The 13,705-nt window shown below is 46.9% G+C and overlaps 1 protein-coding gene across 3 annotated transcripts in view; it reads left to right on the top strand.

Annotated features, from left to right (window-relative positions):
• ARID1A (AT-rich interaction domain 1A) overlaps positions 1-13,705 on the top strand; it is a 70,212-nt gene that overhangs the window by 48,328 nt on the left and 8,179 nt on the right. For all 3 annotated transcript variants that reach the window (XM_078452165.2, XM_078452164.2, XM_078452166.2), the window contains exons 5-12: positions 5,011-5,251; positions 5,534-5,623; positions 6,186-6,353; positions 7,051-7,363; positions 8,662-8,807; positions 8,905-9,014; positions 10,230-10,439; positions 12,973-13,180. In XM_078452165.2, coding sequence (XP_078308291.1) covers positions 5,011-5,251; positions 5,534-5,623; positions 6,186-6,353; positions 7,051-7,363; positions 8,662-8,807; positions 8,905-9,014; positions 10,230-10,439; positions 12,973-13,180 — 1,486 coding nt within the window. The remainder of the gene's footprint in view (positions 1-5,010; positions 5,252-5,533; positions 5,624-6,185; positions 6,354-7,050; positions 7,364-8,661; positions 8,808-8,904; positions 9,015-10,229; positions 10,440-12,972; positions 13,181-13,705) is intronic.

The following is a 13,705-nucleotide window of genomic DNA, read 5'->3' as shown; positions in this document are numbered from 1 at the left end:
TGATCTGGTATCTTCCTGCTTTGAAAATGTACTTCATCAGACAGCCAATTCATGTTAGAGCTTGCAGCCCTTCCTGCGAGAGCACTGGCTGGCCTCCCCCCACACACCCCCCAGTGAGGTATGGACTGTGTGATTTCAGGCATGGTTTTGTTGTGGTGTGAAGAGAAGGTGTTAGCTGCCGAGTTCTGTTTGTCAGCAGAGCCTGACAAACCCATGCTGGCACTTGCTGGGGCTGGGCAACCAATCACAGCTGGAACGGTTATCGTCATGGAGTCCCTATGGGCTTCCTCTATCAGGTCACATCCCAAAATAACATTGGGCAGTATTTCAAGTGAAGAAACGAAGGCTTTCGGGGCTGTAGCCAGCCTGGAGTGTGAGATTCTGTGTGAAATACTTGGACCTGCTCCAGCGCTTTTGATCTGCATGGTAGATGAGCAATAAAATGCATGAAACACGTTGGAAACACGTGAGGAAATTCTCCCTGGCCCTGCTGCTTCCTTGGAACTGGCAGGGCACTGAGTGGGCTGATCCTTACCTCCCATCTCTCAGCAGGATTATGCTTGGAAGATAGCTAACCCGGGGAAAGAGATCTTTCCACTTAAGGGGCATTGCTACAATTCTTTCAGTAGACCTCCTGGAAGGTACCTGTTAGGTGGGCCCTTTTGGAAGAACGGAGACCCTGAGTTTGGAAATGCTAAAAGTGGCCCCCACCAGGTGAATAGGGGCTTAGGCTGATTGAACTTTGCCTGTGTGATAGGTGTGTTGTAGAAAGTCGAACTTGTTCGGCACATTGAGGTCTGACTCAACAACCAGACATCCGGCTTTTTGTGGAACAAAAGACCTGAAAAACTGGCTTTTTGTAGGGTAGAAAGCAGAGGTGTGTCCCGTGCAATAAAAGGACATGGAGTTCAGAGCACTATCTGTCCGTGTGGATAGAGGGGAGAGACTTCTCCCCTTCGGAGTCTTCCTCCCCTACCAGTCCCTCCTAATTCCCAATAAACACACTTGCTGTGATTAGCCATTGGGACTGATAGATACATCTTACATCTTTACACTGCTTATGTGTTGTCATATCACTCATTCCAGGGTGTTACTGCCGGTAACTGCATATTCCATATGGCCCCAACCATATGGTGCCAGTGGACTTTCATGCATAGGCCCCAGGGGTACCACAAACTCCGATTTGTCCAGTCCTCCTTTGTATAACTGAGAGAACGAAGCCCAGCTTGTTGCCAGCTTTCGTCCAAGGCCACAACTGATAAGTGCCAAGCACTAGGTCTTGGTCTCCTAACACAAAGGTGTGGTGCTTTCCCCTTAGTCCATACGGTATCACAGCGTAATGGAGAGAGAGAGAACACAGGCTTTGGAGTTCAGCAGACCTGGGATCACAATCTCGTTTCTGCCACTTACTTGCTGGATGACTTGGACATGTAACCCAGTCCCTCTGAGCATCAGCGTGCTCATCCTCACATGTGAACGGGAGTGCTTCCAAGAGTGGTAGGAAATGAAGGAATTCCATAAAGTGCCTGGCACATCATACATGCTCAAATGGGAAATGATCTGTCTCTTCCTATGCTAACGTTTGGGTTCTTAAAAAAAAAAAAAATTTGTTTCCCCCAATCAACTACCCCCATGCTGACCAGTTGCCATCTGCTGAAAATGACAGTTTGAGAGATTGGCCCCAAACCAACCAAATCAGAGAGATAAGATTAATGCTGCTTCCTTCCCTACTATTATTCTGTGCCCAGGCATCCCAGCCCACGTGGGGCTGCTGTTGACAGTGGTTTATTTCGCACTTTTTCTCCAAGGAGCTCAGGGTACTTTACCAAAACTGACAGCCCTCCTCAGTGTATCTCTGAAGGAAGCCACCACACTGCCACTGCAGATACCTCCAGGGTCCTGAGAGCCCTGTCGCAGGGGCTGCTGATGTTTTCTTCCAACTCCTGGGACCTCTCAGCAGGACTAGAACATTCACTTGTGGATCTGTGGAGAGCCTGGTTTTTTAAAAACAGAAGTTGTGGCTGAAGCATCAGCCTGTGGATGTGAGCATCCGTAGGCCCTGCCCGACCTATATAACAGTGGTTGGTGGGTTGTTTTTGGGGTTTTTTTCTTCCTCCCTGCCCCCCCCCACCCCCGAGTTCCTCGGAAGATTTCAAGGATATACACCTAGTTGAGCAGGGTTCCTCAGCTGAGGGCAGCAGAAAGAGAGCAAAAGGGGACTTTGGCTTTTACTGTTGGAACTGTTTTTATCATGAGAATATTTATGCTTTACTTACTCAGTTAAAAAGAAAAATGTTCAAAACACTTAATTTTTTTAAAGATTTTTTAAAAAGTTTATTTCTTATTGAGAGAGAACGAGAGAGAGCACAAGCTGGGGAGGGGCAGAGAGGGGGGGAGACCCCGAATCCGAAGCAGGCTTCAGGTTCTGGGCTTGTCAGCGCAGAGCCCGACGCGGGGCTCAAACTCCCCAACCGTGAGATCATGATCCGATTAGAAGTCAGACACGTAAGGGGCGCCTGGGTGGCTCAGTCGGTTAAGCGTCCGACTTCGGCTCAGGTCATGTTCTTGCGGTCCATGGGTTTGAGCCCCGCATCGGGCTCTGTGCTGACAGCTCAGAGCCTGGAGCCTGTTTCAGATTCTGTGTCTCCCTCTTTCTCTGACCCTCCCCTGTTCATGCTCTCTCTCTGTCTCAAAAATAAATAAATGTTAAAAAAAAAGAAAAAAAAAAGTCAGACACTTAACTGACTGAGCCACCCAGGCACCCCAAAACAGTTAATTTTTCAAAGCCATTTGAAAAGAGCCAAGTTCTTATGGATGGACCTTTGATTCCTATTCTGTTTCAGAATACACTGATTTCTTTTTTCTGCAAGCAAGTAATTCTTATTACCAGAAGCTGGCAGATTGATAAGGAATGGATACTGAGGGAAGGAATGCTGAGGGAACCTACTGGCCCCTGTAAAAGAGAGCATTGAGCTGTGGTTTCTGATACAGACCAGAGCCTAGCAGGTGGCTTTCAAGGCCTACACAGTTGGCTCCTCTTGTCTTCTTGCTGCCTCTTTTGAGTTTATTCTCTTTGGCTTAGAAGCCAGCTGTCCCTGGTATAGCTTAACCCTCAACATGGGGGTGGAATCCTCCTTTCTTGGAATGAACCCAGGGCTTTTTATAGCTACAGGTACTTTATTCCTTTGGAAGGGAAGACACTCTGGTGTTACCTAGAGGAGGGCCTTCTTGAGTTCTCGTCCATGATGGGACTAATTCTAATTGTATATTTAAAGCATGCTATGGTGTTCTAGGTCTGCTGCTTAGAGGAAAGCTAGAATTTTCTGACTTTCTGAGCTAACACTGGAGAGCTAGACACATCCACAAATGCATACCTACATGCCTGCCTTGCATTGAGGGCAAGCTTTGTTCACACAGTACTCAGCAGAAATGTTCCCAGCTTAGTGAAGTAACCCATGGTTTGCAGAAGGTCCAACCAACCCGGATACTTGGGAGAGAGCCTAAGAGGTACCTTCTGTCCTTCAATGTTATCATCAGACTCCAGAGTCAGAGTCGTCTCGACATAATCTTTCCAGGATGAGCTTGTTGTGGGAGTAGCAATAGACTTAGATCAGGCCATTTTGGATCTCCTTTCTCTTCAGATGTGTCTCTTTAAGAGAACTTCTTTCTTAACCATTTGAGTATTAAGAGCTTTCCCAGACCTGAGCCCATACCCAAAGCTCTCATCCTTTCTTCAGGATACAGTTAGTTCCCAGCTTGAAGTTAATGTGTGGTGTTGAACCAGTGGTATTGCTAGAGAATGAAGCTGGGGCCGGCGGTGCATTTGCTGTGGCGAATATTTTTCATATTGAGCTCTTGGTTGCCAATCTTGGAGTTTACTGACCTAGAGTGAACTCTTTACTGATTAATTCAAGGCAAGCAAGGCCCCCCAATAAACATCAAGTTCTCATTAAACAACAACAAAAAAGCTAGGACAAAAACTGAATTTGTTCAGTTGGTAAACATTTGTACATTTGTTCATCCCTGTTGTGGGCCACTTGTTAGGAATATAGTCCCAGACCTTCTTGGCAGAAAGGCAATTGTCTTTCCTATACAATACATCTTTTTCCCACCTCCTACACTTTAAGTTTATTGTATGGTAACTTGGAACAAGTGTGTCCTTGATAAATGTACTTTATAATAACCTGATGGAGAGGGGAACTGTAGCCAACTCCTGGTGCCATCCTGGCAGTGTTTTATAAAGTTTCCCCATTGGAAAAGAACCAAAGGCTCACTGAAAGAGCAGCTTTCCTATGACTGTAGATGTTGGGGACAGGAAAGAAGACGAAAGTACTAGATGATCTGTTTCTGGTAGATAGACCATGGGTCAGCAAACTCCAGCTTATGGGCTAGCAAACTCCAGCTTATGGGCTAGTTACTTTTTTTTATAGATATAAATAAAGTTTTATTAGAACACAGCTAGCGAAGAGTAAAAAAAAAAAAAAAACGCAGTCACACCCATTTGTTTATGTATTATCTGATTATGCTTTTGCGTTACAATGGCAGAGTTGAGTAGTTGTGACAAATGCTAATGGCCCACAGAGTCTAAAATATTTTCTTTTTTTTTTTTTTTTTCAACGTTTTTTATTTATTTTTGGGACAGAGAGAGACAGAGCATGAACGGGGGAGGGGCAGAGAGAGAGGGAGACACAGAATCGGAAACAGGCTCCAGGCTCCGAGCCATCAGCCCAGAGCCTGACGCGGGGCTCGAACTCACGGACCGCGAGATCGTGACCTGGCTGAAGTCGGACGCTTAACCGACTGCGCCACCCAGGCGCCCCTCTAAAATATTTTCTATCTGGCTCTGAATAGACTTTGCCATCTGTAAGCTTTAGTATCAGGACTATATAACGTGTGCAGTGTATTTGCTTTTGGTTGGTTAAGGAAGATGTTAGCCGTATAGTACGACTGTTGAAAGAAGAGTCTTTCTGCCTAATATTGCTAATATATGTCCTTGTGTGTATGTTTCAGGATCTGTCTGGTTCAATAGACGATCTCCCCATGGGGACAGAAGGAGCTCTGAGCCCTGGAGTGAGCACATCAGGGATTTCCAGCAGCCAAGGAGAGCAGAGTAATCCAGCTCAGTCTCCTTTCTCTCCTCATACTTCCCCTCACCTGCCTGGCATCCGAGGCCCCTCCCCGTCCCCTGTTGGCTCTCCCGCCAGTGTTGCCCAGTCTCGCTCAGGACCACTCTCGCCTGCTGCAGTGCCAGGTACCCTCAAATGCTGGACTTTGGGGAGAGGGAAAGGGGACTTGTCCCCAATGATATCAGGGAGCCCCAGCCTTCCACTGCCACAGAGAGCATGTCTGCAAAGTTTCCCTTCAGCATTTGAAGAAGAGAGATGGGAGCCCCTTGGTTGGGTCCCTCTGTGTATGTGGTATTGGGAGGTGGTATTGGTATTGGCCTTCCCAGGAGCCATTTCTCTCTGAAATGACCTTTGAGCTAGAATTTCCAGGCTTAGCCACTATTGGCTTCTTTCTTTGTTTGGAGCAGGCAACCAGATGCCACCTCGGCCACCCAGTGGCCAGTCGGACAGCATCATGCATCCTTCCATGAATCAATCGAGCATTGCTCAAGATCGAGGTGAGACCCTGGGCTTTCAGGGAGGTGCAGAGGTCTAAGGGGAGCCATTTGATTATCCTGTGCAATAGCTTTGGGAGAGCTGTATGACCAGGAAGCTTAGGACAATCCCAGCAGCAAATTGTGAAGTTACAGTGGGTTTAACCATGTTGGTGGCTCCAGAATTATGTTCCACTGTGCATGCACCACTCCTCCTACCCCGCCAGTCTTTGTTTCTCAGTGTTTGTGTTCTGATGGATTCCTCCCTACATCGCACCTAATTTGGTCAGCAAATACTGAAGACTCAGCATCAAATCTTTACCCTTCAAATCATGTACCGTTTTGTTGTCATTGCTGTTTGTCTTTTCAACCCCCATTTAATAGAAACAGTTGGCATGCCCTGGTTAATGGCCATGTCACTTCGGAGGGTCCCTAAAAGGGCACCTAGTTATATAGCAAATAACATAAGAGACTTCATGCAAGTATTCGCTAAAGAAAATGTAGATGGTGAAGTCCTGTGATAAGGGAGCGCATTTATTCTCATTGTATTGAGGTAATAACTTATATGGATACTACCCACAAATAGGTTACATGCAGAGGAACCCCCAGATGCCCCAGTACAGTTCCCCCCAGCCCGGCTCGGCCTTATCTCCGCGTCAGCCTTCGGGTGGACAGATGCACACAGGCATGGGCTCCTACCAGCAGAACTCCATGGGGAGCTATGGTCCCCAGGGGAGTCAGTACGGCCCACAGGGTGAGTATATTGCCCAGTTAGGAGTACATAGAGATGGAAGGGAGGAGAAAACAGTTCCTTGTCTGATATGCTGCTATCTGGGTTGCAAGAGTAGGATTGCCCTTTGCTTTAAATCCACCAAAGCCAGGCCCTAAAATAGTCTATGTTTACATAGCCAGGTCCTAAAATAGTGGAAAGTCTCTGAGCCTTTTTTTTCATCTGTAAAATGGGAAGACGGTGTTTAACCCAAGACTGGGCACAGACACTTAATGGTAATTAAAATAAATTAGTCCTTATAGAATATATCTTTGCTCAAAATGAGCCCTGGACAGATGTAAAATTGAATGTCTTACAACACAGAGCATGGGAGAGAATGCAGGTTGTGCACGTAGAAAGGAAAGAGTTCCGGGAGTTGAAGGGCTTGGATAGCAACAAAGCTAGCCTTGCCAGCCAGCCACCCTTGCTTTGTGCTGTGTACTGTCTTTAAGATGAGAGGACAGCTGAGGCCTGCCTTTGTATGCTCCTGGCCTCCCCCCACCTTTTTTTTTTTTTTTTTTTAATGGGGTGAAGGCTGCCATGAAGTTGGTCTTACCAGACCAAATATTGAGTGATTCCCATCATTTATTGTCTTTGGAGTTTTAGAGCTGAGCAAGATTTGGGAGTTGCTAGTGAGTCACTAACCAAATCTCTGTGTCTTCTCTTCTTCTTTCCCTCCCAGGAGGCTACCCCAGGCAGCCAAACTATAATGCCTTGCCCAATGCTAACTACCCCAGTGCAGGCATGGCTGGAAGCATGAACCCTATGGGTGCTGGAGGTCAGATGCATGGGCAGCCTGGCATCCCACCTTATGGCACACTCCCTCCAGGGAGAATGAGTCATGCCTCCATGGGCAACCGGCCTTATGGCCCTAACATGGCCAATATGCCACCTCAGGTTGGGTCAGGGATGTGTCCCCCACCAGGGGGCATGAACCGGAAAACTCAAGAAACTGCTGTCGCCATGCATGTTGCTGCCAACTCTATCCAAAACAGGTAAGGTCTGGGAAGTGAAGAGAGTGTCAGCACAAGGAAATAAATTGTAAAGTGATTCAGGTTCTTGAGACACTTCTGGTTCTAAACCATGTCATCTTGGTAAATATGTATTTTATTGAGAGCTCTTTTGAAAACTGAGTTTCCTTACAGTGAAATACACAACAAAAGTGCTGGTTGTGTGTGTGTGTGTTAAGTTTATTTATTTTGACAGAAAGAGAACCAAGAGAACCAGTGGGGAGGGGCAGAGAGAGCCAGGGTGGGGGGGTGGACACAGGATCCAAAGTGCTGATTCTTAAGCGTCTTCAGTTGGTATCAAGTTTCACATGACCTGATACTGTATGTAAACATAGATTATTTTGATGAGTAAAATAAGTCTTCAGAGTTTCTTTATTTCTTGTGTCAATCTAGTTTTTTGGTTTCCAAAAGGATTTTTAATATACACATGACTTGGATCTGTAGTGTGAGAAATAGAGGATGGCAGGGTTGTGGTTTGCCATTTTTCTACTGTTCTGTATGGTTCTTTGTGTTTGAGTCTGGTACTAAAGTGCAGAGAGCTCATGTGATTTGGTTTAATGACTTGAAGATTCATCCATTCTTCCTTGGCCACTCAATTTGGTGGCTGTTGACTTCAGTGAATATGATTCTACTAGTTTTTGAAGGCTCTGTCCATGCACTCCATTGTTGGTGGCTACAGTTCTTAAAGTGACTCTTATCTTAAGGAAATCTTGATGAACTTAGGTAGAATAGGGTGATTAATGGTAAAGAGGTGAGTTTGATAGTACTTTGAAGAATGATGGAACCATAGGGTTTGCAGTAGGTCCATCCAGGTGCAATGCTGTGAGGGGTCCAGTTTGGTTGGGATTTGACATAACAAAGAATGGTAAAGTTGAGCATTTAATTTAGGCCTTTTGCCATACAGAAGGTCCTTGTATGGAAACACATTTTGACACTGGAGGTGCCTTAGAGGGAGGCAGTACTTAAAGAGAGACACTGTAGGACTTCCTTCTTCAAGTACTGTATCGTTTAAAATTGAGCTTTACTGTGTCCTGTTTGGAGCCTGAACCCTCTTAGAACTTCTTGTGGGAGGTAGAAGATGGGAATATCTAGGTCAGGTGGTACATGGTTTTGGTTTGGGAAACCCATAAACTTTTTCCTTGTATAAGCCTCAGTAGATAATCTTGGTTCACAAACTCTATTCAGCTCAGGTCCAAGTGTGACGCTCAGTGTCTTCTCTCTCTCTCTCTCTCTCTCTCTCTCTCTCTCTCTCTCTCTCTCTCACTTTCCATCTTCTTCCTCAGGCCACCAGGCTACCCCAATATGAATCAGGGAGGCATGATGGGAACAGGACCTCCCTATGGGCAAGGGATTAATAGTATGGCTGGCATGATCAACCCTCAGGGACCCCCGTATCCCATGGGTGGAACCATGGCCAACAATTCAGCAGGTAAGTACAAGTCCTTGCTCACTCCAGGAATTTCGTCTAGAATGATCTTCCTGTCACACGCTTGTTGGACTTGAGATTTTTTTTCCCTCTTTTATAGGGATGGCAGCCAGCCCAGAGATGATGGGCCTTGGGGACGTCAAGTTAACTCCAGCCACCAAAATGAACAACAAGGCAGATGGGACACCCAAGACAGAATCCAAATCCAAGGTAATGATTTATATCTTGACTCCTCTCAGCTCTCTGTCCCATGCTTTCCAGTGATAGGAAGGAAAAAGAAAAGAGGGTGACTAGATTCTCTAGTCTTTTATGACATGGATTAGATCATCTCAGAAAAGGCTGCTCTTACCTCTTCTAATCATGAAGGTTCCCAGGCTAATAGCTCATGGAATTAGATTTCAGTTAGCCTAAGGGGTCCTGATGTAAATAACACGGTGTTCTCACAGCTGTCTGTTATAGAGGAAGTGCCAGGCCAGCAGTGTAGAATTGTCTGTAATGCCCTCTGTGAAACTGTGCACCCTGTGCTCATGCATTGATAGGTGGTGTGTGCCATAGGCAACTAGTTCCTCTTCTCTTCCTGGACCTTACTCAGAGCAGTAGGAATGGTTGGTGCCCTGGGTTCTCTAAAGAAGGAGATGAGGCAGGTGGGGTTTGGGCCCTTGCTTGGCCTCCCTGTAGGATGGTCCTGAGTGTGCTGTCTATTGGGTTATGTGGCAATCTGGGGACCTGCTCAGTGTTTGAGTCATTTGAAACATTTCTGCCCTTTGTCATACCCCATTTTCCCCATCTTATAAAGTAGGGGAAAGTAAAAATCTACAGCTGCCACCTCCTGTGGACCTTCACCTCTGGCTCTCAGACCCTTTTAGCCATCTTCCTGTCTTGGACAGGATAATTAACATCCAGAGCCTTTTTAGGCACTTAGGAGACCCTTCCTTTCTTGAGAGGAGGAAGTTTCTTTTTGTTTTAGTCCATCCCATTGTCTCAAGATCATGTTTTGAGTTTCTTGAATTCTCAGAAACCGTGTATAAAAGCATGCCTAGGCTCCTGGGTGATAGCAGGGGAGTAGTAGTGACATTGATGTGAGGTGGATAAGGGTTTGACACTTAGCTCTGCTGCTTAAAAACTGTGAGATTTTAGGAATGGCCTCCATGTGCCTGCTTCCTTATCTTTGAAGAGGAGAATAATTTATAATACCTAATATGAAAAGGCATTTAGCATAGCGCCCAATGCATTATATATAGTCAGTGTTAGCTTCCTTCCTTTACAGGAAGAATTTCTAGCTCTCATTTGGTCTTTTGACCTTGCAAATGCAAGGTACCCCAGAATAAGAAGCTTTACCACTACCCTAATCAAGGGACTTCTGAGACCCTTAGCATAGGCTTTGAATCTGACCGATTCCTATGAATCTTGACCTGCCCCTTCCAGAAATCCAGTTCTTCTACTACAACCAATGAGAAGATCACCAAGTTGTATGAGCTGGGTGGTGAGCCTGAGAGGAAGATGTGGGTGGACCGTTATCTGGCCTTCACGGAGGAGAAGGCCATGGGCATGACAAATCTGCCTGCTGTGGGTAGGAAACCTCTGGACCTCTATCGCCTCTATGTGTCTGTGAAGGAGATTGGTGGATTGACTCAGGTGAGTGCCTAGCACTTGGCTTCCCCTGTGGTTTCAACAAGCCTCTCTCTAGGTGCTCAGTGGCTTCACCTGGTGCAAAGCATCCCACAGGGACGTCACCGTCTCCTGCTCTCTGAGGCACATACTGATAGACTGGAAGCATGGGGCTTCCATAGGCAGGAGGCTGAGACCTCCCTGGCTAGTGTGAAGTATTAGCATTGAGTTTACCATATGTCTAGGGTCTCACTGGGGTGCAAAGATAGGCAAAATGTGGACATTCTGATTCCATGGGAGGCAGTCTGGCATTGCAAGCAAGACCATGGTTTGGAGAGATGGGCCTGGTTTTGAATTCTTCCTTAGCCACTTAACAATATATGTCACCTTAATCGAGGTGTACGGCCACTCTGAGTCCTAACTTTTCTTATTTGTAAAGTAGGGATAGTGTGTATCCTGCTAGATTGTCTAAAGCTGGAAATAATATGCAAAGCTTACAGCAAGATTTCTGCCACGTAAATTGGTTTGTGAGATGGTACCCAGGTAGCCATAGTAGTGGCTGACCCTTTCATTCCTGGAAACTTCCTGGTGAAGATGGGATTTCAGGAGCTATTTAGTAGAAATAGTTTCTGAAGGACAAAGTAGGTTGGGAAATTGTTTAGTTACTCTGTATGGGATATTTAAGTGAATGGATTCATTTCTGCTGAAAAACTCTGAACTGAACTCCATCCTGAGCCCTGCCTCTGCTCTGAAACCTTAGAGTTTTGCTTTACACTCAGCCCATGAGGCACACAGTTGAGGCAGTGCTGTGCCTTGCAAACTTTCCTCCTATGTGTATTACGTAGTCATTAGATCAGGAACCTGCTGTTGGATCTGAGTTTGTGGCTTAGCTCAGGGGGAGGCGTGGCAGGGAGAGATGTATTCCAAACCTTCTAAATCAGAAGAGGAAAACAGCTGTCACCAGCAGAAAAGAAAGTGATTGGAATGAAGCCAGCCAACAGTCAGTTATGAATTCCTTCTCCCTTCAGGCTTTATTCCCCTCCCCCACAAAGGAAAACAAAACAAAACAAGACACGTGCACACTGCCACATAACTGGCGTGGGAAGCAACGCCACAGCAGGCCTCTGAGGTGACCCTGGGCTCATTCCCGCCGTTATCCCTGGCGTTGAGTTTTCCTAGCCAGGCTTCTCCTGCCTGTGGGGATGGGGGCGGGGGGTGGGGGGGGGGTCGTTGGCTTAGGTTTGGCACGCTTTTGATTGAATGGGCTTCTGGATTCATTAAATGATGTAGGATGAGGTACAGAGGGAATCCTGAAGCCTGTGCCTGTCTTGCAGTTTGTGAGAGAATGCCAGCCTTTTAGGCGCTATGATGTAATTGAACGCTAAAGACGGGGTTCAGAGGAGAAATAGCGCTGTTAAAAGCTAGTCTGTAATGCTTCCAAGAAGGCAGAAAATGAGTCCTGAGCTTCTGTGAAGGATTTGTAGGGTGTTAGGCAGAGGAAGGGGCCATTCCAGTTGACTGGCCTAAGTGGCATGGAAATAGGAGAGAGTCTGGAATATACACGACCGACACCATCTCCAACCTTCAGAATTCATCTCGGACATTACCTGTTCTAGGGACGTGTTCTGGTCACCTCCCCGCCATCTAGGTTGTCCCTGTCTTTGCTTCCTTACCACTCTTCTCTCTGGTATCACGGGTACCAGATCAGTAGATATGACAACATATTGAACTTCCGTTATGGGTTAGGACTGGAAAGCTGGTGTTCCCAGCCTTTGAGGTAGATGAATAAGTGTAAGAATACATGAAGAAGGAGGCCTGCCTGGCTAGAGCAGAAAGACTGTCTAATTGTAGGGATTGGGGCATGGTCTTGGTCAGCGTGTCCTGAAGCTTAGGAAAGGAGGCAGAAGGGTAGGTTAGCTGCTGGGAAGGCACAGAGAAGTTATAGGGCCTGAAGCATCTCCTGAACAATCAGGATAGTGCCTAGTAGGGAAGGGCTTGTAGTTAGTTCCATGTCACTGAGAAGGAGGGCAGCAGTGGCCCAAGAATGTAAAATTTGCAAAGAGCCCCACACCAAGAAAAAAAAAAAAGAAAAGAAAAACCCGGAAACCTCCAGTTTGACAAAAGTAAGTCAGGCAGAGTGGTGGCTGACAGTACCACATCTCCGTTTTGGAAAAGTGATTTTTTATTGTTGCCTTGAAAGGGGTTTGGATCTGATGGTGATTTGCACAACAGTTTTCAGTAATATACTTGTGTAAAGCATCATACCTTCTAAAGTCTGTTCTCTCCCACTAACAGTGATGTGAAATTTGCCCTCATGTGAATAAGCACTGTCTGCTAGTTGCAGTGATCTGTGGATAGAGCCTGCTGAGGGTGGAGGGACGCTAGCCATGGATTTAACATTTGTCACGGACTTACGCACCAAGCGGGGTTAACTTTGGTGGTTGACTGAGAACCGTGATTCCCTAAGAGATGAGAACCTGGAAGCCTGATGGGGTCTGGGGCTTGTGGGCAGGAAGATCAGGTGGAAGACGTACCCCGACTCTTCTGGTTGGTTGTACAGGTCAACAAGAACAAAAAATGGCGGGAACTTGCGACCAACCTCAATGTGGGCACCTCAAGCAGCGCTGCCAGCTCCCTGAAAAAGCAGTACATCCAGTGTCTCTATGCCTTTGAGTGCAAGATTGAACGGGGGGAAGACCCTCCCCCAGACATCTTCGCAGCTGCTGATTCCAAGAAGTCGCAGCCCAAGATCCAGCCTCCCTCTCCTGGTAAGGATCTGGGTGAGCCGCCCCACCAAACCATTCAGGGTCCAGGCTCATTATCCGGCAGTGCCTGGCACCGGGGACGTGTACTCCGCCCTGTCCTACCACAGGGCTTTAACGCGTTGGCAGACTAAAGAGCGGACTGTGGCGACTCCCTTGAGACGTAGTCTGTAGCAGCCCTTAAGTTTTAATTTTCATTGTGCACCTGGCATCTTGCCAAATGTTTGTAAACTAGTGAGTGGGAGGGACAGCAGAGGAGTGGGGAAATCTGACAAATAGCAGTGAGGCAGGGCCATCTGGGAGCTTTGGCCCACTGATGTCAGTGCCTTAGAATGCCGCTCAGACGAGAGCCCTGAATTCCCCAGGGAGCTCAGATGCTAATGAATGGGAAGGAGCGGGTAGGGAGGGATATGAATGGAACTCTCTGATGGGAGTGCCTCTGCCCACCCTCCTTTCTGAGAGGAGGCTGGGTCCTGGGCAAGCATGGGAAGGAGAGGGAAGAGGGCCAGGGCTCCTAGAAGGTGGGTGTAA

Source organism: Panthera onca, chromosome C1 (assembly GCF_046562875.1).
Source record: "Panthera onca isolate mPanOnc1 chromosome C1, mPanOnc1 haplotype 2, whole genome shotgun sequence".
Taxonomy (NCBI): domain Eukaryota; kingdom Metazoa; phylum Chordata; class Mammalia; order Carnivora; family Felidae; genus Panthera; species Panthera onca.
The sequence above is the reverse complement of the archived record's forward strand: the minus strand, read 5'-3'. Positions and strand labels throughout refer to the sequence as shown.